Source organism: Serinus canaria, chromosome 9, assembly GCF_022539315.1.
Source record: "Serinus canaria isolate serCan28SL12 chromosome 9, serCan2020, whole genome shotgun sequence".
Classification (NCBI taxonomy): Eukaryota; Metazoa; Chordata; class Aves; order Passeriformes; family Fringillidae; genus Serinus; species Serinus canaria.
The window spans coordinates 66,212-89,523 of NC_066323.1; the positions used below are offsets into that span (position 1 = coordinate 66,212).

At 38.4% G+C, this 23,312-nt stretch overlaps 2 protein-coding genes across 4 annotated transcripts in view; one reads left to right on the forward strand and one right to left on the reverse strand.

Annotated features, from left to right (window-relative positions):
• HPS3 (HPS3 biogenesis of lysosomal organelles complex 2 subunit 1) overlaps positions 1–4,076 on the forward strand; it is a 19,625-nt gene extending 15,549 nt beyond the window's left edge. Inside the window, exons 14-17 of the mRNA XM_050977801.1 lie at positions 26–133; positions 484–690; positions 1,965–2,055; positions 3,183–4,076. Of these exons, the coding sequence (XP_050833758.1) occupies positions 26–133; positions 484–690; positions 1,965–2,055; positions 3,183–3,310 (534 nt within the window). The 3' untranslated portion in view covers positions 3,311–4,076. The remainder of the gene's footprint in view (positions 1–25; positions 134–483; positions 691–1,964; positions 2,056–3,182) is intronic.
• CP (ceruloplasmin) overlaps positions 1–22,236 on the reverse strand; it is a 25,728-nt gene extending 3,492 nt beyond the window's left edge. Inside the window, exons 1-19 of one of the 3 annotated variants that reach the window (XM_009088964.4) lie at positions 21,995–22,232; positions 20,163–20,407; positions 19,003–19,215; positions 18,317–18,490; positions 17,481–17,735; positions 16,108–16,273; positions 15,045–15,184; positions 14,360–14,491; positions 14,044–14,255; positions 13,386–13,536; positions 11,556–11,768; positions 11,039–11,246; positions 9,760–9,899; positions 9,169–9,297; positions 8,498–8,604; positions 7,577–7,793; positions 6,795–6,934; positions 6,231–6,393; positions 4,334–5,159 (exon numbers count right to left, since the gene is read on the reverse strand). In XM_009088964.4, the coding sequence (XP_009087212.4) occupies positions 5,089–5,159; positions 6,231–6,393; positions 6,795–6,934; positions 7,577–7,793; positions 8,498–8,604; positions 9,169–9,297; positions 9,760–9,899; positions 11,039–11,246; positions 11,556–11,768; positions 13,386–13,536; positions 14,044–14,255; positions 14,360–14,491; positions 15,045–15,184; positions 16,108–16,273; positions 17,481–17,735; positions 18,317–18,490; positions 19,003–19,215; positions 20,163–20,407; positions 21,995–22,149 (3,231 nt within the window). In that variant the 5' untranslated portion in view covers positions 22,150–22,232 and the 3' untranslated portion in view covers positions 4,334–5,088. Of the gene's footprint in view, positions 1–4,333; positions 5,160–6,230; positions 6,394–6,794; positions 6,935–7,576; positions 7,794–8,497; positions 8,605–9,168; positions 9,298–9,759; positions 9,900–11,038; positions 11,247–11,555; positions 11,769–13,385; positions 13,537–14,043; positions 14,256–14,359; positions 14,492–15,044; positions 15,185–16,107; positions 16,274–17,480; positions 17,736–18,316; positions 18,491–19,002; positions 19,216–20,162; positions 20,408–21,994 lie in introns of those variants that run through there. The other 2 variants (XR_007778205.1, XM_050977800.1) reach the window with 2 other exon arrangements.
• Between the last annotated feature and the right edge of the window lie 1,076 nt (positions 22,237–23,312).

Below are 23,312 nucleotides of genomic sequence, written 5' to 3' on the forward strand. Positions count from 1 at the left end.
TGCAACTTAATTCTGTCTTGTATAGATAAATTCCTGTAGTCATTTTGGGTTGATTGTTCCATGGGTATCTTCCATAATGTCAGTGGGATGTTCATCTGACAAAGATTACCATGAAGATATCTCAAGACTACAGGTATAAAACAAGTATTACATCTTACTGCTTTATATCTTAGAACCATTCTGCAAATATTCATGTTCCTGTGAACGACTTTCTCCAGCAGACTCTCCTTCTTCCCCTCTAAACTATCCAAGTCAAAATAAAAGGTTGACTGAAATGATGCAAGAAAAAAATACTGAAGAGTTCTGTTGATAAGAATATTTACATTTGCATGTACTCTAAAGCTGCTTTCCCAGTTTTCAGCAATATTTATTAAAGGAAGTATTTCAGGATTATTCAAACAAGCGAGGGTTTTTCTTCTAAGGTTATGGTTAGTATTTTTTGCAACATTTGTCTTAAATCCAAGCAATGCTTCTTGTCTTCAGTCTCTTTTATGCAGTCAGTCGATCAGTATAGCTTCAGCCCTGCCTGTTTTGGAGCCCCTGACAGAGGCTGGCAGTGTCGGCCTCACGGTCCGTGTTCTCTGCCACACGCGTCTGGGCCAGTACGAGGAGGCCATTGACCAGCTGCTCAGAAGGTGTCCTGATGCAGCTGTGTTCTATGCTCAGCATGAGCTGAAAGGTGACAATCAGGTGGGCTACTTTCCATAGTTATTCACTGTCATTTGGGGTTTTTCCCAAACTGAAATGCTCTATGTACAGATGGACTCTGGATGGATCACATAGCCTAGCTTTCAGGCCAAGTAAATTGCTTAGCTTGTGTTCCACATCTTCCTTGGCATTTTAATTCCTTAACTCAGTCCTCAGTAATTGTAATGGAGTATTTTTTCCTGCAGTTTCTTTTGCCACTTACTCTATTCACTGTGGTAAACTTAAAGCATAGTCTTTTTAGATGGCACAGTGCATCAGAATAAAGAATGATATGTTCTTTTTCTGCTATAAATGAAAAGCTGTCTGGTTTCTCACTGGCTGACTATGTTCTGAATTGTTTGTCAATGTTTATAATGTGAAATCTTAGTAATAAGCTAACTGACAAGAGAACATGGTCCCTTGAATAAAATTGCACTTAAGTATGTTCTTCCTGTGTTCTAGCGACATCTTCTGACCTTCTAGCAATGAGAATGGTACCAGTACACTAGTGGAAAGATTATATCTTTGTGTCCCATTTTTCCATTACACCTCTGTACAGTTTTAGTGTTGGAACTGATTTTATTCTAGTGTTCCAGGACTACAGTTTATTTCCCAGTACAGCAACTCAATTAATTGTATGGAGCTCTGCTGACCAGAGTCAGGAAATGTGACCTCTATCAGACAGATGTACTAGAACTCTATTCAGTACCAGATTTGAGCTTTTTATTCAGATCTGAAAATAGTTTCTATGATTGTTCCCACATTAGAGTAGAATGTGAGGTTGCTGTACTGCATTGAACACAAGTGAAAGAAAATAGTTACAGTTTTAAAGGAGGAAATAAATCCCTTTCCTTCTCTCCATTCTTACCTACAAAATTGTGCACAAAACCTAATTTACTACTGTTGGAATGAGACAGATCAGGTCAGGAGACAGAGCAATGCAATTCACCACTTTCGACCAAGCTGTTTGAGAGAAAAAATTCTGACTGCATTGGTATTGCTAATTAGGTGACTGTTTTTGTCTTCTAAACTTTGTGTTCTATAGAGATATGAGGGACACTGTATAAAGAGCAGAAAAAAGTTACACTGAAGGTTGAAGATCATGTGCAAAATCACTGCATTTCAAAGCATTATATGAACGAATTATTGAGTTCATAATAACTGACCTGTATTCATACACATCTGAGCTTAGTTCAGGTTATTTTTAGCAGGTCTTTCATACTCTTAATTTCAGTCCTTGTTCATTTATACGTTTGCTATTGGACTTTGTGGATTAGGCTCTGTGGTGGAACAAGCTGCTTCCTGAACTTTGCAAGAGAGCTAGACTTACTGGAAATGACTGCCCTGTTCTTATTTCGTCACTCAAAGGTAAATCAATTGGTTGTAACGCAACTCCAGAAGGCTTTGTTCATCAGCTGACATTCTTAATAACTGTTCAGACTAAGGACTACTGAGATAATAATTTGAAAAAAAAGAGGGTCTTTTTCTTCAGTTAAAGCTGATACAGTTTAGCAACCTTTTTGGTCATTAGCCCAGAATTCTGCAATGTAGGCGCTGTAGCCTCATCAAAATCAGGGCATTAATTTTGTATTGAAAACAGGTACATTGTTGTAATCATACTCTTTCTGTATAGGTAAGGAATAGACACCATTAAAAAACGTACTAAACAGAACTAATTCTGATTGTTTTTTTCTAGGATAAATGACTATATTTTTCTTCGGTAATAGGCTGGTAGTGATAACACAGGGGAGGCTTAAGTGTATATTGATGATTAAGTCATAGACTAAAAAAACCAGTATGTTAATACTAAAGGTAGAAAAATCTACCCTAATAGTTCTGTAGTCCTTTCATTACATGTTTGTAAGAAATTAATAATATTGTGTATAGTTGAGGGGCCAGTGTGATGGTTTTGACGAATTAGGAGTATTAAATAAAGCACATATATTGTTCAAAGTATGCAATTGGAATGCCTGAGAAAAACAGCATTGTGGGGTTGCATTGTGCAGCACAGTTCCTGTAAAGTCGTAGTTTCTGGTGCCAGCAGTTTTTCTTTGGATTTATTTTCATGCAGTAACTATCTTGTAATTGCATAAGAAACTAAAATTACACAGCTTGGTCTGAGAAGCTTCTTGCAGAGCATCCAGTTTTACAGATAATGTTGAGTGAGGGTACTGATAAGATTTCTGGGGCTTGCTTTCCATTTCGTACAAAACACGTGAAATACTAGACCAGACTTCATTTGTGTTAGTGCCATGTGTAGATCCGATGTGTCAAGCTAGAGGCTTGTTCTTGATCAAAGTCGTAATTTCAGTTTCCTTTTACATTTCCCATAGTTGTGTTTGTGCACAAATGGCTATATCTCAAATGTCATTCCAGTTGCAATATTTAAATTGTTTGATGACTTTATTTAATAATTACACTGTTGATGCTTTGGGTTTTTTATCTGTTCTAAACTCAAAATACCTAAACAATATTTTCTCCCCTGCTCTGAGCAGAAACTTTATCAGTTGTTGCAATGGAACTGGAGCTAAGGGATTTCCTCAGTCTTCTACCAGAAGATGGAACTGCAGCATTTTTTCTGCCACATCTTCTTCACTGCAGCCAGAGGAAGTTGCTGACCTAAAACAATGACCTGTGGACCTGCTGTCCACTCAACTACAGTGTGCTGTAATAAAAAAGTAAATGAAACAAGCAGTAGAACTCCTTATAAAGGGCCTCCTTTCACATACATCTATGTCAGCTACTGAAGGACAGCTGTTTCCTGAGGCAAAGCATCTGTTTTGAAGCTAATTCTGGTGCCAAAGCAGCTAGCAAATACAGACTCTACGGTACAACTAACATACACTGTTCACTGAAAGTAAAGTAGCAAGTCAGTCTCGAGTGTTTGTTAGTTGGATTGCGGACCTAGGGAGGAATTCAGGCTCAGGCATGTGTCGACTGTGTGAGTAAAAGTGAGTACCTTACTCTTCCAAGTGGAATTGGGCCCAGCTGACTTGACATTGCAACACAGGCATTTCCTTGAATTTCTTCTAGGGTTTTTGGTGAGCATCTCAGGTGCTTGTGCATGTGTGTACTGATGTTTGTCTGTCTTGTGAGCAGAAAGCATCTTTCTGCTCCTTCAGAGGTGGAATTCAGTCATAATAAGCTGTCACAATGTTTGTAACGTCCTTATGAAAGTAGTTTGGGGTTTTTGACAATTACCAAAAATACAATGACTCCTATGATCCCACAACCATCTAATCCATCTAAAGGCTAATTAGCTGACAGTGACTCTATAAAAATATTTTCACTGGAGTCGCAATGTTATTTAAACCTGTAGAAGTCATTCAGAAGATACTGTCTATATTTCAGCTAAAATACATTAACAAAAAAAAAAAAAAAAAGATAAATCAAAAGTGGTTTAACTTACTCGCATAGCATTCCTGCTACAGGTAAAATGATTAATTTACTGATAGGTATTATGCTGGTTTCAGTGTAACCGTTAAAAAAGACCGAAGCAATTCAGGCTTGTTAAAGAGAAGCAATTTCATTCTTGCAGGCATAAAGCCTAGATATCTTGCTTTCCTTGCCTGTCCCATACATCTTTCCTTCTCATTTGGCACAAATCTAATGTGAGGAGTTGGGTTATTGAAACGCAACCACATTGCTCTTACTGTTTTTATTTTTGAGTAGCATCAGCCATGCTCTAATGCTGCTGCTTTATTTTTCCTTCGCCAAGAGCTGCAACAGCAAAATGATTCCACTGCAGGAGTCATCAGAGCAAAGCTTTTCAGTACCATAGTTACCAAATTTTGGTCTTCACTGTCTGCATTGCATCAGGCTTAATTCAGCCTAATTTTGCCTTGGAATTATTTTAATAACAAAAAACCAAATCTTTTAAATGTGCATTCTTGAGAGTTACTACTGAATAAAATTGTAAAGTAATTCAATAGAAATAATATAACTATTTTGTTAACTGCTCAATTATACAATACTATATATCTTTTCACAGTGAACCTATAATGTGATAACCAAATTCCTGTTTTCTAAACATTTACTACAGCCATACTAGTAAAATGTGACAGTAGGATGACTGATATCCCAAATTTTGCTGTTACTCAGGGTTATTTGCAAACTTTTAAAAAAAGTACATTTCATTAGCTCTTCCACGTTCCTCAGCTGCTAAATAATAAGCATTAGCCATCACTTAGAATATGTTTTGCTTGTAAGATACTGTTTTCATTTACACAAACATATATTTAGAAGCTGTTACATCCATTCAGCTATTTTAGTCTGTGGTTCTTTTCTTAGCCATGGCCACTGTGCGAAATCTTCCAAACTGTGTAGAGATGAGTAGACCAGAAGAATATTTTCCAAAAATTAAGGTAGATCTTGAAGGATCACTGTGTTAAAATGCTTTCATCATTCTTGAGTGCCTGGCATGCCTTTACACTTGAACTGATTGAATAATCTTGGGAAGAGAGACTGCTTGTCTAGAAGGAGAAAAATAGCTTTATTGTACATTTCATCAAAAGAATAGTCTGTGCATGCGGCCAGCAGAGTCCAAAATGAGCACAGAGGATCCAAGTACGTTCTGGACATTGTGAGTTAGATTTAAAAACAACTTTAAGATGCAGTGAAGGTTACATTTTAATGCAGTCTAGATGGTTAATAATAAAAAAATCTGATATACTTCTGATCCAAATTGAAAGTCTGTTTTTATATGTCTTTCGGTGTACTCTTAAATTAACCTTGTTATTGTCTGGACATCTGGCATAACATACTCTGTAAATCAGTTTTAGTGTTTATAAAATTGAATTAGATTCTATTTCATCTTCCAGTGTTTTATCAGATAGAATTAGATTTTCTGTTTACATTGCATTCTGTATTTTTTAGTATAGCTGAAATGTAAATCATATGGTTGTTATATATATATATATATATATACACAGATATCACATATTTTGAATTATTTCTACTGTTCTCTTTCTCTCAATACCTCTAACGCTCTGTCTTTTGAGTACTGAAAAATGTTGGTTTTAAAATTGTATTAGCTTTTTAGAAACTAGAACTTTTCTTCAAAATTCAAGTTTTTTCACTGGTGATATTGCTAGAGCAAGGTGATAGTGTCCGTAAAGCTACAATATGCCCTTGAGAAAGTTAACACTTTTTTAGTTTTTCAGTACTTCAGCTGTATGGGGATGATGAATTCAGCTGTATTTATCAGTGGTACTTGTTTTGAACAAAGATTGAGATGAAGGCTGTTACTACTGGGTACAGAAAAACTCTGTCTCATGAAGAATTCTTTTTAAATAAAAAAATCTGTCACTTAGATTTCATGGATGCTAAGTTGAAGTAATAGTCAGTTATCATCCAGTCCTTTAACTGCTTCATTTTCCTGAGCAGCCCTGAAGGAACTATGACCAGGTTGCCTGCAACACCTTGGCTTCTAGACATGGAATATTGCTGGGTGCCTGAACTGGTTCTAAGTATGCTGGCCTGTCTGTGAGCCCCATTGTGCATCTTAAAACATAACGAACATCACTAGTCTAGGTGGCTCTTACCTTCCTTTGGGAGTACAGTGTAGGTCGTTTCCATGCCTGCGTGGATGTGGTCAGTAACGTGACAGTGTAACAGCCAGGTTCCAGGGTTCTGTGGGGTCATTTCCACAGTTTGAAAGGTCCCAGGGAACAGATCAAAGACATCTGCCCGGTAAACCCCTGTTTGCTTCAAGACAAAAAGAAGCAACAGTTAAACTGGGTTAAACACATGATCTGTGTATCATTTCTACTGAAACTCACTTTGTACATCTACTTCATGCTCCAAATTTTAATAAACTAGCAACTTAGTGGAAATGAAGGAAAACTATAGCTTTTGTCTTACCACAGCCATGAAAAATTCACAACTATCTTGTTGAATTAATTTTTGAGGTTATCAATGAGCGAGTGCTACTGGCAGATATTGTCTGGCTCTTGCATGTTGATCAGATACGGGTTTGCGACATAAAACCCTTATGGTCTAAGTACAAGCCTTGCTTAATATTACAAGATGACTTTTCACCACAGATAACAGTCCTTGATGTTTGACTTTCCTCTCATTCTTAACACAGCAAGAAAAAGATCTGATACCTTGTAGTCAAAGCTGTGGCCATGGAAGTGTACTGTGTGAATGTCTATCTCATTGCCCATTCCCATCAGATACCAGCTGACATTATCTCCAACATGCATAGTCAGGCCATGCAAATTTCCAAACACCTTTCCATTAATGGCTAAAAAGAAGGAAAATAAGACAGAGGAAAAAAAAAAGGTTTTGTGTATTGTGTATTGTTATCTCTAATATAATACAGTTTGAAAGATTTAAAAGCCAATGCCAAACCAAAGTAATAGTTTTGGATGGTACATGATGAATGATTGTGTTTATATTCCACATTAAACTAGAAAGAAAGATAATAAAGAAAATTTCCGTGCTGTTCATCATTGCTATTGTTGCAGTTTTTAAAGAGCTGTGGGAATTGCAGACCTTTTTTTAAAGTTCTGCAGTTCCTGTCAATCTTTGTAAAAGAGTAAGCTTTACAAAAGACATGCTTTTAGGATGCACATAACCTTTCCAGCATATCCAGAGCAGTTGTTTACTGACAGCAGATCAGAACTTCAAATTTCATTTTTATTCTTTCTCTACTAAAACTTCAACATAATAATATACCAGGGGATTTTGTTTTTAAGGGTTTTTTTTAACTTGGGAAAAAAAAGTTATTCACTGGCATTAGCAGTGTTTTCAAACAGTTGGAGTGAAGTTTTTCAGGCCTTCTGTCCTGGAACTAGAAATTCTAGAGGCTGAGAAAGTTGAATACTTTCAAATACATAGTTTTGCAGAATTCACAGAGCTATATGAACTGAATGGGGAAACATACCATGCATTTTATTACTTTCAAGGAATCCCTCATCCTCTTTGTCAACAAGGTGTGGGTTGGTAGAATACGTTTTAATGTTTTCATCCAAGTACCATGACTCATTTTCATCAAAAACCATAAAGAGAAGAGCAAACTGAACTTCCTTTTTAGTATGAAATGATGGCAGGTAATGTCTGTGACACACAACGAGTGTGCCTATTAATCCGCTGTAAGTGTCCTGAAATGACAAATGAAAACCCACATAATTGCAAGATATAACTAAACAGAAGTACTTTTAATGGCATACAGGAATCCTCTTACTATCTTCACAGCTGTCAATATCTGGGAAGAAGGGAAGCCAGTGTCAAACAAAGTTATTTCTCCACTGTTATATGCTACCCAGGAATCAAGTTCAATGAAGACGACCTGATTTTCATCTCTTGTTATAAACATTTCTTCCGTAATAATTTACTGCTCTTTTTTCAAACAATTTTTATAATTTTGATTTCCATTCAAAATATACTTCTTGACACTGTTTGTATTTATTGAGACAATGGCAAGAATGCATTCATTTCCATTAAAAATACTATGTTAAGCTAATTCATGCTTGGTAAAAAATGGCACAGTTGTGTTTCATAGTTGCATTTTAGTTTTCCCACAAATGACTGATTAGATATTGAGCAAGCTATAAAGTGTTAGCTTTAAGAAGGGAATGTGAGATGATCAGTACTAGCAGCAGAACAACCAGGAAGTAGAATGAATGTGTGTAGCATTGAATTTCTGCCCTGACGTTCTTGCAACTTGCCTTCAAGAAGCACATAAATTCAAAGATATGGTAATAGGGGAAATAACTCAGCAGAGGAAGCAGACAAAGTTTCAAACTCATCTCCTTTGACTAAATCTATGTTGGAGACACAAACAAAACTGATATCAATAATATACCTTAACAATGTCCACTGTTGAATGGTATGCCCACGCAATACAATGTGAATCTCCTCTCCCAGGACTAGATCTCTCTGGGATTTTCCAGACATACATTTTTGTATCACCTGAATTAAATAAGTATCAATTAATTTTTGAAGTTTTAAATGTGCTGATCTACATCAGGTGGTCATCATGAAGCAGATGTTATTTCCATTTACAGCTTATATTTGTCTTGGAGTTCCCCTTCCCATTTACTGCACTGGCTAGCTGATGGCCCCTTCTGCAGATCCCTGATTCTTCTTGACAATGGTTTTGTGTGTGTGACTGTGTTTGCACTGTCCAGTTCACCATAATTAACAGTCAATTGTATATTTGTAAAGATCACAGAGGAAATTGAGAAGTAATAGTATAAGCTATGCTTTCCCTATGGAGCCAAATGTGTTTGCTTTCATGAAAGGTGCAGCCACATTTTGTCGAAAAATTACTGATTAGTCAAGGACTAGGACACACAGAAATAATTAGGAGGGGCATTTGAACTGTAGAAATATTTGTCATGACCAGCATCAAAAATTTAAGTACTTGAGGCAAGACAAACAAAAATGATGGTTTTCCTGCTGTCTGGAAGCTTGCTAAATCTTACCAGAAGTCTTTATGTTACCTGATGGAAACAAAAAAGGGTTGTTTGGTACCTGGGTTAGTTGCAGCAACAACAGAACTGTCTGTTTTCACTCCATGGGCATGGATAGAATAAGGTCTTGTTGCTAAGTTTTTAAAAATGATTATAATTTTATCTCCAGTATTTGACACAAGCAGTGGCCCTGTTGGATTGAAAAGAAAAATTAACTTGGTTTTTTACAAAACATCAGAACAGAGAGCCAGCTTGTTGTGTTCAAATTCACATTGGCTTATAAGTCAGATGGAAACTGTATAAAGAAAATGTTCGCTATGACATGCCAACTTGAGATTTTAAATTTAGGCCTCTACATCTCAAGTTCTGAGCACCTACTGTGTACCTGAAGTCAGTTTGGATGTTGCTGCCCAGTTTTATGCTGACTTACAATCTCTGACCAAGCAGCAAACCAAAAGGTTTTTTTTCCCTTGTAGAGCAAGCAATTTATCTTGTAGGGAAAGCACTACAGTAAATTAGCAGTTCCAAGGTTTTCCATTTAGATTGAGGCAATTTTTTGTCAGTAGAGCTGTTCTCATATAATTCAAATAGTATCTTTTGATTTCTGTGACTGCATTTTTTGCATTTTCAAAACTGAACATGATGACTTTACCTTGAATTTCCAGGTGCTGCTGCTCCTTTGCTCTGTTTTTGGGAGTACTGAATGTCTGATCGGTGTACTCGCGGTATACTACCTTTTTGTACTTTGAGCCAATGAATTTGTCATCTTTATTTAAAAATGGATTGCCAGGGCTGCCAAAAGAAGAAATGCATTCCTTCATGTAGTTTAGGACATCTTTTGTAGGTCTGTCAATTAACTATCAAGCAAGAATCTGGCTCAAAAGAAGTAATAATCTCATAAACTGAAAGAGTAATCTCATAAACTGCTAGTATCTTCAACATGAAAACATTCTTGTTAAGCTGGGAGGTTCCCCTTTAGAAGGTTAAAACCCCCACTATAAATAGATCAAGTCTATGGTACTTGAAAAAGTGCTGAGTGCTTGGCCTGGCAAATGCTGCAAATTGCAAGAAGACACACAGCAATTTGCACACTGAAAAACAGCCTTTGGCAACTTCAGTGTACGTCTGAAATGAAGCCTAAAACTTGTAAAGCTGAAGCGCGTGGGGACTGGACGTAATAGGGAGGAAAAAGTCTGGTAACAGCATAGTCCATATTACTTGTGCTTAGAATTATGTCAGAGTCCACTGGTATACAGGGCAAGGAAATGTACTATGAACTGAGGAAAAAAGAGGAAAATACAATTAAGTGAATAACAAAATACAGTTATAATCTGCTACTCAAATTATTCAGGTGGAACACAGAAATTCATCATTCTTGTTTAGCCTTTTCTGCTAATTGGCATGAATTAGTTTATCCAATCAGTTCTCTCTCATTAACATTCAAATACTGGAAATAAAACACCAAGACAACAAGCTTCATTGTAAGTGAATTCAATCATGAACGTATCTTGTGTAAGGTCATGAAATTGAGAGGGGTCAAAAAGAACCTTACTCAGACTACAAATAAACATGAGACAGAGACCTTGTTTATCAGAACATAGTCATAATAGATAAAATGACAATGAACATTTTAAGCTTTCCATGTCAAGGACTACCAACGTCAGTAAATAACAAATGCACATCCATTATCCAGGATCCATTAAAATCTACACCTGTCCCACAGAAGATCTGTGTGATTTCTCAAGCATTATGCTGTCTGGGTCAGTTACATGGCAGCACTGCTGGGGAAGGGGAAATCCAAGTGACCCCAAAATATATTTGTGAAAAGAAAATGTGTCTAGAAATGTCTGGAAAAGGAAAAGTTTCAGAGGAGAAGTGAGTTGCTTCTTTGCTTTTTTTGCATTTTTCCCCCTGTGTATATCCCAAAGTACCTTTCCTCATGGTATTGGTGCCGCTCAAATTCCCACGTCCTGTTCGGAGAATAGTCCCATTCAACTTCCACTGCAGCAATGTAGTAAATCTTTTCATGCCAATACATAGGTAAATCTACATTCCACCAGTGGCATTTTTTCACTTTGTAGTTCTGTTTCATACCCCCAGTGTAGTGGTCTGCTGTCAGGCAGGACACTTCAAAAACTCCTAGGGGTCATATAAGAAACAAAGTCTTGAGGAGACCGAGACACAGATTATTGCTCATATAAGGTCCAAAATCTTTGTGAAGTATGGCTACTTGTAGTAATAAAATTCTGCATACAAAGGGGCTAGGAAAATCAAGGATTTAGCATTAAGAACATATGTCCTTACATTTTGCTGCCCTTCAAACATAGCTGTACACAGGTTTAGCACCAGGATCAATAGACCAGCTACCTAAAGCTTGTCTCTATGCACAAAGCATTCATAGGTAACAGTTTCTGCATTAGTAACAGGATTTTTAAATAAGACCTTTACCTTCAGAATCAGGCTTCATAATAGCTGTAAGAACTGTATGTGGAAACAGATTTGCTGTATCCCTTCTTGTTCCTTTAGTTACAAATGTGTTTTCTGAGAAGTATATCCCATGGACATCAACTTCTGAACCCAAGCCCATCAAATGCCAGGAAACCACACTTCCTTTACACATCTCAAGACCAGGCTGATTTCCATACATATAACCATTAATGGCTATAGAAGATTTGAGAAAGCAAAAGCCACCTTGATTAATATATTGCTTAATTCTGCAATAGACATTAATTAATAAACACTTCAGATGTAATGTCATGACTTAGACTGACAGAAATATCAATGATAAAATAGTTTATCACATCAACAAAACTAAAGAATCAGTTCAAGCAGAACAACTTAAAAACCCCAGTGTTTAATTTCCAGCTGTTTCCCTTTTCAATGTCCACAGCACATATTGCTACCTTGGCCAACTGGAAATTTCCCTGCTTTCTACTTGTCACGTATACAGGATGCATAAAGGATCCTGTTTTGTACCCTGCAACACCCTCCAGCTGTACAGTGGAGGCAATCAGAAGGGTTTTTAAGTTTGAGTTACTAACCCTTTCTAGATAGTCCTTTGCAAAACTTTCAAATCCTGGGCTTCTCAGGTACCACTGAATGCTCAGTGCCAAGAGTCTGTAAACAGGAATGGCCCTGAGGGGAAATTTTTTCAAAATTTATAAAAAAAATATGCTTAAAGATTAGGACTTACTGGCAGGGTTAGGGCCTGAGGGTAAAAACGTCTTTTTCACATGAAACTTGAAAAACATTTCTGCAGTGCTAAAACACAACCAGTGTGAAACTCAGTTCTGCCCTATTAAAGAAGCAAAGAGCTTCTTTAATGAAGCTCTTCATTCTGAGGCAAAGCCCAACTGACAGATGGAGCGAGGGGATCCCTGCCCTCTGCTCAGTGCTGCTGAGGCCACACCTGCAGGGCTGTGCTGTGTCCTGGACTCCCCTGTATGGAAGACATGAACACACTGGAGAGAGGGCAACAAGGGGCCACAAGGATGATGAAGGGAAAAGAAACCATCTCTTCCTACAGGGAAAGGCTGAGGGAGCTTCTTCAGCCAGAAGAAGGGGCAGCTTGGGGGATCTCACCCACCTCGACAAACACCTTGAGGGAGAGTGCCAAGAGGATGGAGCCAGGCTCTTCCCAGTGGTACCCAGTGACAGGGACAGAAGTCCTGCTGACACTAGCAAACACCAAGTGACACAGGGTGTGATTCCCTCCAAACATCAGGAAACACTGTGAAGCTGCCCAAGCACTGGCAGAGGCTGCCCAGAGAGACGGTGGAGTCTCCATCCTTGAAGGTATTCAAAAGTCATAAGGACATGGTCCTGGGCAAGTGGCTCTGGGTGGCCCTCCTTGAGCAGGGTGTTGGACCAGATGATCTCCAGAGGTCCCATTCACCCTCAATTTCTCTGTAACTCTGTGAAAACCTCCTTTCAACTGAGCCATCTGCAAAGCAGGGGTCAGTTTTGTCTTGCTGGCTGGTTACACTCATAGTGCTGCATACAGGCTGAAGACCTAATTCCTCCTTCTATCTGCTCACAGTGGTACATAATCATGCTAAATCCCCAACTGCCACACAACACCTTGAACAGCTGGCATTATACTTTGAACTACCACATTTGGTTGAAACTGAATTGCACAGAAATATTTGGGGTTTTTTTTCCACTGGAAAGGAATGAAATGTCTCTGCACTATACAGCTTTCCTGCCTTAAACATGAAATCACTGAAGTAAAAACCTTATTGCAGAAATAATTATTTCACTAACTTATAATTTTCTTACAGTGCATTTTGTTAGACTCTTGGAAGTCTTCATCATCTTTGTTAATTTTATCAGGACTTAGTGTAAACATCAAAATATTATCATCCAAATACCAGCTCAGATTCTCATCAAATACTGTAGCAAGTAGAAAGAACTCCATGTTCACATTTTTCTGTTGAGAAGAAATAGTAGAAGGGAAAATAGAAATGAATGAACAGAAATTGTCAGGGGAAAAAATCCTATGTTGTAATAATTAATGAGTACAAGTCACAAGATAGAGTAAATGCATACATTGATACTTCGTTCTGATCATCTCAAAGCTCTGTAATTGCTGTATCTGGTAACTAAGTATCTACTGCTAATGTTCGTTCTATCAGCAGGGGCTCCCTCTGGAAGTGAGTTTGTATTTGATCTTTAAAATCTCTACATTTTCCTAGAGATTCTCATCATAGCTGAGACTTGAATGCCAGCAGCTGCTCATGACAATGGTGTTTTCACATAGCATAGTGGTTTTCTATCTGGAGCCAGATTGAAAACCAACCCCACTTTCTTCATGTTGTTAATTCCCCTTAGGACATCAGTGAAACTGTAATGTGGAGCGGAGGTGGTGCAGTCTGAGAAGAGAAAGCAGATTCAGCGGCGACAATGCAAATGTTTCCATTTTTCTTCTTTGACTGACCTGTTTCCCAGAGGAAAGCAGAGCTCCCTTCCTGCACACGAGGAGAGGACCCACAAGGCCAGAACTGGTGTCTCTGACTGCATCCACAGCTGAGTAATAAAGCCAGGTTAAACAGTCTGGGTCCTGCTCTGTGGGACCCACATCTTCTGGCACGTCCCATTCGTATGTGAATGTGGTGCCGGGACTCACATGAGAGGCTGGAGATTCGGTACCTATTAAAGAAATCAGCATTGGGAATTACACCAAGTGCACATTCTTTCTTTTCTCCCCTGTAGCACTGGGCAGGTGAGACAGTGCCCAGGTCTGAGCCCCTCACCGGTGCCAAAGCGTGCCCCGGCGCCGCTCCTGCCGTGGCTCACGCCGTGGGGCTGGATGCTGAACGGGCGGCTGGCGTTGTTCCGGAACGTCACCCTGATGCGCTCACCCACTTCAGCCCTGATCACCGGTCCTGGAAAAGTGTACACGGCCCAATTATGGGATATTTCTATCAAACGGTCACCCTGAATTTATGGCATTCAGTGGCTGCCTGCTTTTTCCCTTGCACAAGGAATGCCCCTGGGCCTCTGTGGCCGCAGACCAGGTCCCTGGCACAGGACCTGAATCACACAGCAGCCCAGCAGCAACTGTTCAGTTCACGTGGAGGCCCAGTGACTTTCAGGACAGTTCCCTCCCTTTGGAAAGCGAATTACAGGCATTAGCACCAACCCATGCCAGAAGCAGCAAGGTTATCAATAGAACTAGATCTGCCTAGCCTGGCCTTGTAATTAAGCGCCTGATCTTTGGAGACCACGGCATGCTCCTACAGGGAAGCTGGGTACCATGACAGTGTTGCATTCTAGAGCTTCTTTACACCTTGGGGGAAACCACAGGCACTGGCGACTGCTGGAGGCGGGGAGAGCCAAGGGCTTCTCCTTGGAGGTGGGGGCAGTGCTCACTGACCAGTGGAAGTGATTGTTTACTCTCATAAATCTTTGACACAAAAAAATTTTAGACTCTCTTACCTAGGAGTCCAAGGTGTGCTTCCTCTGCAAGCCTTTTTTTATGTTCAGTGAAAGAACCGTCTGTGTATTCTTTGTAAATTGCTTTTTTGTAGGAGCCACCAATTCTTGTCTCACTTTGTTCAAAAAAGATGTGAGATTCACTGTGTAAAAGAAATTGCGAAGTTCTCAGTTGTAAAAAAGCAGTCGGACCTCAACCCTGTTTTCAGAGCTATGGCATGCTGAGTTTGTCTTTTGGGCTTCTTTTCAGTGGTATGGTCACACACTTATATGCAGTGACATAGAAGATGTGCAGGAATCCATTATCCTTCACTAACTTCTCCTTAAGAAAAAGCCACTGTGCTGAGCTGCCCTTACAAAGCCAGTATGCTTAGAGACTCAATAACGATGATTTCTAGTCAACATTTCATAATCTTGAATTTGCTCTTCTTTTAATTAAAAGTTACAAATATTCAACAGGAACAGATATAAACAGCAAGAATATGTACCATCTATATACAAAGTTAGAAGATTCAGTTAACCCTTCTACTCTTTAAGAAAGGACCTTTCAGTGTTTTCCAAGCACTGTTCAAACATTGAACTGTGCCTCATTGCTTGTGGAAGAGCAAGCAGGTGAAAAACTTGAGGAATCAATCATTCAGCGTATCCAGGTCGTAAGTATGTAAACACAGCATAAAGGGCAAAGCTATCTCATGCAATCTGTTTCCTGCATGAGATGCCATTAGCATGAGTTTCATCATCTGAAGCAGTGGTCATGATCTCCTGTTTAGTTCCCTTACTCAGAATAATCAACCATCTTGAATAATCAGGGGTCACAGCCTATGTATGACATAATAATTATTCCCAATGAAATGACTAACATAGCAGAAAAATTTAAGGTAAGGTTACAAGGAAAACAAATGACCTAATGTGGTCTGATATTTATTCTAGCACTAATATTTAAGCACAGATGAGGACAATGAGCAATTATGCTTGAAAGACAGTTCTACCATATGGCTTACCTTATTAAGCATGCTTAAATAAATTCTTCTTGGAAAATAAAACTTCTTTAATTAGTGGCATTTACCTGTCAACAATTAATTCTTGTCCTGTAAAATGGTTCACTGCAGATGGGCCATAATTCCAGATGATCTCTTCAGCAGCAAGGAAGTACTGTCTTATCTTTGTACTCTCACTGTGACTGGGTGTGGATTTCTTGCAATCTTCTACTTTAAAAAGGGCCTGCATACCACCTGAGAAAAAAAGAGGTAGAGAAACCTAGGGAGAAGGAACTGCATTTTGTTTTCTCTTTCCCAGCATCCAACAGCTCTTCTGTTCCCTGGACAATTCCCACACCATTGATGGATATCACAAAGTGGAAGATAAATGCTATAAAAGAAGGTGTGTCAGCTGAGCTAGGATGTAGAAGCACAGCCCTGGTATCCACAGCAGGCAGACAGGAGTGGTAAAGGGCATTCTGCTTGTTAATGGATGCATTCTTGCTCTGGCATGGCAAAGAAGATTAGGGTAGAGTGGACACAGCGCTGTCCATGAGCCATTCAGCCAAGGTGTTCAGACTGACCATCCTCTATCTAAATGTAATCAACAACTTACTTGTGGAACTCCCAAGTCTGCATCCTAAGGGAAGCAGTTAGCAAATCTGCTTGCTGGAGGCACAAATAATATAGTGAAGAGAGCTCTTTTACAGCTATAAATCAGGCCAATTTTTAGGGTTTAAGTCTTGGCCAGAATGCCACAGCCATATCAGGATATTGCGTGATCTGATAAAGCTTGGAACCTCTGTGTAATTGAATCTGTAGATTACTCACTTTTTATTTTGGAGTTTTCAAATCTTGGAGAATGATTTTCAGTTCTGTGTTCTTTCCCACTTCTGTAAAATATCACTTCTCTCACTTACAGGAATATAGATCATTCAAAAGCCTGGAATTAACTTCTAAGTATTTAATATGGCTATTAAAACTGAAAATACAGGATAATACAGGGAAGAGAAAAGATCATCTCTGGTTATTCATGAATGCACTCTCCAGAACTTGTATCTGTCAGCAGCCAAGTTAGCCTGCCTGTTCTGTGCCCCTTGTCAAAGATGGAATGAGCCCCAACATTTTTGTTGGCAAACAGAAAATGGTGGTTGGTTATCTCCAGCAGGAGGCAAACATCATGCTGGTTTTTTGCCCAAAGGTGAAGCTTGCAAAAATGCAGCTGGGCTAATTGCTGTCAGCTGATGATGATGTCCATTAGAGAAAAGAATCCCTTGATTCCTGTGGCTGCAGGCTCAAACCCATCTAATGCACTTGTAGGCATTTCAATTACTCTGAGAGTTTTTTTACCTAGAGGAGAATATTGCTTGGCATATCACCAGGTCAAGAGCCCTGCAAAAGTGACTCAGTAAACTCTTAACTGAAGCTAAAAAAAATCTGATGACTGAAACTTGAACTGTACCTTTGATGTGGTCATTCACTTGGCAGCTGAGCAGCCACTCCCCAGGGCTCCTTGGGACCATGACAGCATCAATGAACGTGGCTGGGAAGAGGCTGATGGTGTCAACCCGATGATGTCTTTCTATTAAAGTCTGTCCATGAAAGTAGGCTGAATGGATATCAGCTTCATTACCCATGCCAAAAAGATGCCATTTTATCTTATCTTCCACGCACATTGTGAGGTTTGGGAGGTATCCATACATGTATCCATTGATTGCTAAAATAAATTTGTTATTTATTACAGTTAATTTCACAGACCCTAGGATGTTTTCTTCAAATGCAGGTATCATACAACCATTGCTCTATTCTTCAAAATAGAAAGAGCTTCAAAAGAAAGCTCCACACCTTTGGAAATCACTGCCAGTATCGGACACATAGTTCCTCTACATAGCTATGATTCTGGAATACATGCCAGAGCCAGAGATATCTGATTTGTTTACACTAACAGTAAGAACTGTTTTTCTAAACTATGAAATTATAGTACAGAGCTCAGGACTAAGAAACAGAACAAAAAAACACAACTCTGTTTAGAATGCCTGAGAAAATTACACTATGAAGAGCTTCATGGCCCCTAAGAATTTTATATCACAACTGCAAAGATTTGATTGCACAATACTTGGCATCTCTTTTACATTTTAAAATTTTTATTTAAAAGAATCTGTCTGAATCCTCTAAGAAATATCCCCGATTCAAAAAAAAAAAAAAAAAATTCTACAATTCATCTTTAAAAGAGACAAGACAGAAAAATATTACTTCATGAGATCAGTGACAAGAAACATTGATATAATGTTCTCTCACAGTGCATTTTATTGCTTTCCTGGAAGTCCTCATCATCTTTGTTCACTTTGGAAGGCTCAAAACAGTATGTTCTGATATTGTCCTCTAAGTACCAGCTGAGATTTTCATCCACCACAGAAAACATAAGGATAAATTCAGCATCAAAGTGTTGATCAGTGTCCCTATTCATTGTATCTGAAAAACAAAGGGGTATATTCAAAATCTTGGTAACTAACATTAATATTTTTTGTCAGTTTTAACTCTAGTCTCAGTGGGGCTGGACCCTGTTTACTTCATGTTTTGACACTTTCCTTGAGCATGACTGTATACATAAACTTATAGACACACTTAAGAAACAAAAAAGCCTTTTTGATAGATTCTATAAAATTACTGAGAATAAATATTGCATGTTAATCTCTTTCTTATATTAGTATTTACAATTCCTTGCACATTGCTAGCATGGCACGTCTCACTCATACGGATTTGTGAACAAAGTAATCTGCAAATTATATTCACTCTCAAACACAAAATCAGACTACTTCCTACATTACTGAAGGCAGCTGAGTGAGAGGACAAAAATCTGTTATTTCAAAATCAATTGTAATCTTCTCCTCTTCCAGGAAGTTATTTCATTGATATTTATCAATGATAATTATCAATCACCTTGCATATGTATTCATTTATTCACTTATTTATTTATTGCTTACCTTTCCTGCAAATTATTAAAGGCCCAACAAGCCCTGAGGCAACATCTCTTGGAGCATCTATGTGGGAGTGGTAAGCCCTGGTTATGCAGTCAGCATCTGCTTTAGCTGGGCCTTGATCTTCTGTCACATCCCACGTGTACGAGTACTGGCCTCCAGGCTCCACAGCATCATCTCGCTTCTGCAAATCTCTGGTGGTGTCAGGATAAAAAGCACCTGAAGAATTCCACACAGCCAGCATCAGCACAACACATTCACAATACCGTGTCAGGATTGCCCCTGCCATGCTGAAAGTTGATTACGTGCTGCAGCAAAATGGACTGAACATCTGAATACAGGTTAAAAACCCACGACTTTTAAATCAGATAAGTAGATGTTTTCTTTCTCTTTAGGAATCTTTTCATTGGCTTTTGAAGTCCATAGGAGTACTTTGACTAATGGCCCATTAAAGTTAGTCCTTAATTTATTTGGAGGGGACCATGTGCTTCTTGTAAAAAGATAATAATTCAAATATTTGTAAAACATTTGTTAAATATTAATCCTGGAAACTGTTCTAAAAAATTGCATATGCCCTGAAGGAATATAGGTGTTGCTGGAATGATAGCAACAGAAAAAATTCTGAAAAGTGTATGTACTGCTACATAATACATTGTTTTGATCCAACAGAGTCTGTCTCTATCAAGACACATACTAGCTGCAATGAAAACAAATTACTAAGCTGTATCTGTTACCCACTTTAAGAAATTCTTGTGTACCATATATATGTACCATTCTTATATACCATATACATAAATTTAGTGATAAGAATCTGGAGCAGTACGTTATTATTGTTAACAATGTCTTCCTTACAGCACCAAATTTTTATATATCCTCCATACCTGAATCTCTTATATACCTTTATACCCTTATTTTGGTTGAAACACAAATATTCTTATTTCAGGTAAAATGTTGAACTAAAATTGCCTCCTTCAAAAATTCCACTTTTGGCTTTGTATTTTACTCTTGAGAAATTTTCAAACTTAGCTCCTATTTTAAATTGATTGTGTCCTAATTTAAATCTCTTTTTACTTGACCAGTCTTCTCTCTGATGGAAGAGTACCACTTGCACTCAGAGGAATGATTAACTTCTGGTAAATTCTGGTCCAGAATGGAATCAAGCTTACCTTCATTTTCTTTTGTGTATCTTACACCATGCGGATGCAGCGTGTAGTTTCTGGAAGCAAAGTTTTTCAAGTGAATAGTAATGGAATCTCCAACTTCTCCCTTAATTATAGGACCTAAAAAACCCAGCCAGGAAGGTTTGTCAACTACCACATCATATAAATGATTAGTGTACTGAACGTAGACAGCCTTCTTGTAAGTGTTTCCTATCCTCTGTGGTCCTCTTTTGAGAAAGACTTCAGCCTGCCTGTAAAGAAAATACACAAATGCATCTGTCATGTGGTTTTTAATTAATAGTCTCAAATAAAGACCAGGTTTCTGCAGCACTGTGCACAACTACATGCAAGCCTTGTGGTGAAATAAGTTAATACCTCCCAAAAATGCAAAGCATTTTCTACAAGGTGGAGTATTGTTTGAGCAGAGGGGAAAGGAATTGTAGGTGCCTTGGCAAGTGCAAGTCTGAAGTGTAATTAAAATGCCAGTCCAGAGCTCCACTTGGAGAGAAAAGGCTCAGTTACTATAATTCTGAGTGCACGAGACTCTTGAGCTGCTGCTTAAATCGGACATGTATGGTACAGCTCTTCTTGGACCATTTAAACAGCTACCATGTAGTTGTAGAATATTCCTTCTGCACTGTGTTTTCCCCTGCCCCTATAAACATCAGTCTCTACACAAGCACACCCTCAAAAAGTGTCCAGGAGGAGAAGGGGAATCAGAGAAACTGAAACTAAAAAGTACAGTACAAGGGACTGGCTCCACTGCAAGCATACAACCACTGAAAACCCGAAATTACTGCAGCATGCAGCACAGAGCAGGGGAAGGCAGTGAAAGGGCAGGGAACAGCAGTGGCCTGCAGCATCACAACACAGCTCTGCAGTTCTGACAGGACACCCTGCTTCCACCCCCAGTCAGAATTACTGGCTTGCCGGATCCCTGGCAGTGTCTCACACCTCACAAAGTTTGTGAGTGGAAAAAATAAAAAGCTAACTGCTTCATCTCACACCTCATTGAGGTTAGGCTGAGTCTCTCAGTGAAGTAAACAAACCACAGGAAATCTTGTAATCCCACACCCAAAGACTAAATGAGAACTTCATTTTTGAGATTTCTGATTTTCTAATTTCTGATTTCTCTCATCATTTTTGCTTTGATACAGTCCTATATAATTTTAAAGGCACTGAAAAAAGAGAAGAAAGGAACAGTTTTACTCTCTCAAATATTTTTCTGATGCCTTTTATATCTGGATTTTCTTTATTGATTATTCAGACCTCCAGAAGCCTTCTCCCCTCCTCACCCTACATATCTTCAGCCTACTCACTGCTCTCACTCTACACAGGACCCTCTGTGCCTTGTATCGAGCAGCTCAACTCCTCCACTGTGGGTGGAAGCACCCAGCTCTGCTTCTGCACCAGTGAAAACCATCCCTGCTGACAGTGAATAACTAAAAAGAAAACCTGTGCTCAGTAGGAAAGTTTTAAATTTGTAATTTGTTTTTAAATTTGTCAATTCTGCTTTTAAAAACAAAAATCATCTCTTCAGCACTAACACCTTAGACATTCAAAATTAAACACCATTAGACATTCAGGGGCTTCTTCTACTCTCTGTTTAGTAAATATTTCATTACAACAAATTCACACTACTGCATATTCCAATGTTTTGAATCAGCAGAACATTGGAATGCAATTCTCAAGCAAGCCAGGAAAAAAATCAAAATTCCCATATATGTTTGACAGAAAATCCTCTGACTCATTCCACTGCCTTTACCAGGTTTTCAGTACAGCCCTGGTGTCTAACCCAGATGAAGCTGTAAAATAGAACTCCATACTGCTTTACTTACTCTTCTTCTGCAAAAAGCTGCCCAGAGATGGCACTGGCCTTGCCCGGTGCATAGTTCCAGACAGTCTCTGTAATGCCAATAAAGTACTCCCGGTTCACTGCCCCAGCGTGGCAACAGCAAGAAACCAGCAAGCAGATTAGGAGGAATGGCTTCATTTTGCATTCATGGACCTTGTGGAAAACATGAAATAAAAACACAGGATGGGCACATGCAATTTCCTTTTATATGTTCCTATCTCTCCTACTCCCCACATCCTTACCTCCCCCTCCCTGCTGCTGTTTGCTTTTGTGGGAACAATAAAAGCAATTGCACAATGTCTGTGTGTGTCAAGGGCAAACAAAGGATTCTGGTAACTTCATCAGTTCAGAAAAGCAAAGAAATTTTTTCTATTTCTGCCAACCTACAATCACACAAAAGAGCATTCAGATTGTCGTAGAGTGCAAATCTTGTCCCTGAATTTAAAGCAGATTTAAATGGATTTACAGACTTGGGAATTCTTAAAAAATGTCATCTGTGCTCTGAGCACTGACACAATTACACTAATTCTAAACTAAAATTACAATATTCCATTTTATGGCAACTTAAAATTATCTGTAATAAGCAGGATATCCTTTGGAGCTATTTTAATACTGGGCAGAAAAAATATGATTTTTTTTGGATAGAAGACTGAGATTCAGAATATAACTAAAATATAGCAATTTTCCTTTAATGACAAAAATCTAAGTCTTGTTCACAAATTTTAATCACTATTCCTTTCAGTCAATGTCAAAATATTTAATCTCTTAATATTTCTACACATCTGGATTAAATGAAGGATTCTACTTCTCCCTAAATGACAAAGCCAAAGCGGAGATTTTGAAATCTGCCCGAATCTATGATGAAACTCTGGAGTTTCACAGGTTGATGTCACATGATCTAAATTATTTCTGTAGGGATTTTTTCCTTTGCCACAGATGAAGATAAGTAGAGCAGGGTAAAGATCAGCCTATTGGGGTTCCACATACCCCATTTGTAAATTAAGTGAGGTAAAAACGAGAAAACCTTTACCTCCTATTAAAATACTTTAATTCAAAGTCATTCCTTCATAAATGAGTTGCTCATGAGTATGTAGATTTTTGATATTTTTTTTGTTCAGATTTCAATTTGATTAAGGAAGAGAAAAAACAACACCAGCAATACCCTTGAAATCTCCACATTTATTTGAGGGTAAAAATATACGCTTCACTTTGCCTTACACTCCTGAATATTCTAAATTGCTCTTCCTTGATTTGCAAAAGAACTGAATTGGTTTTTTATGTAAAAATATAACAAAAACTTC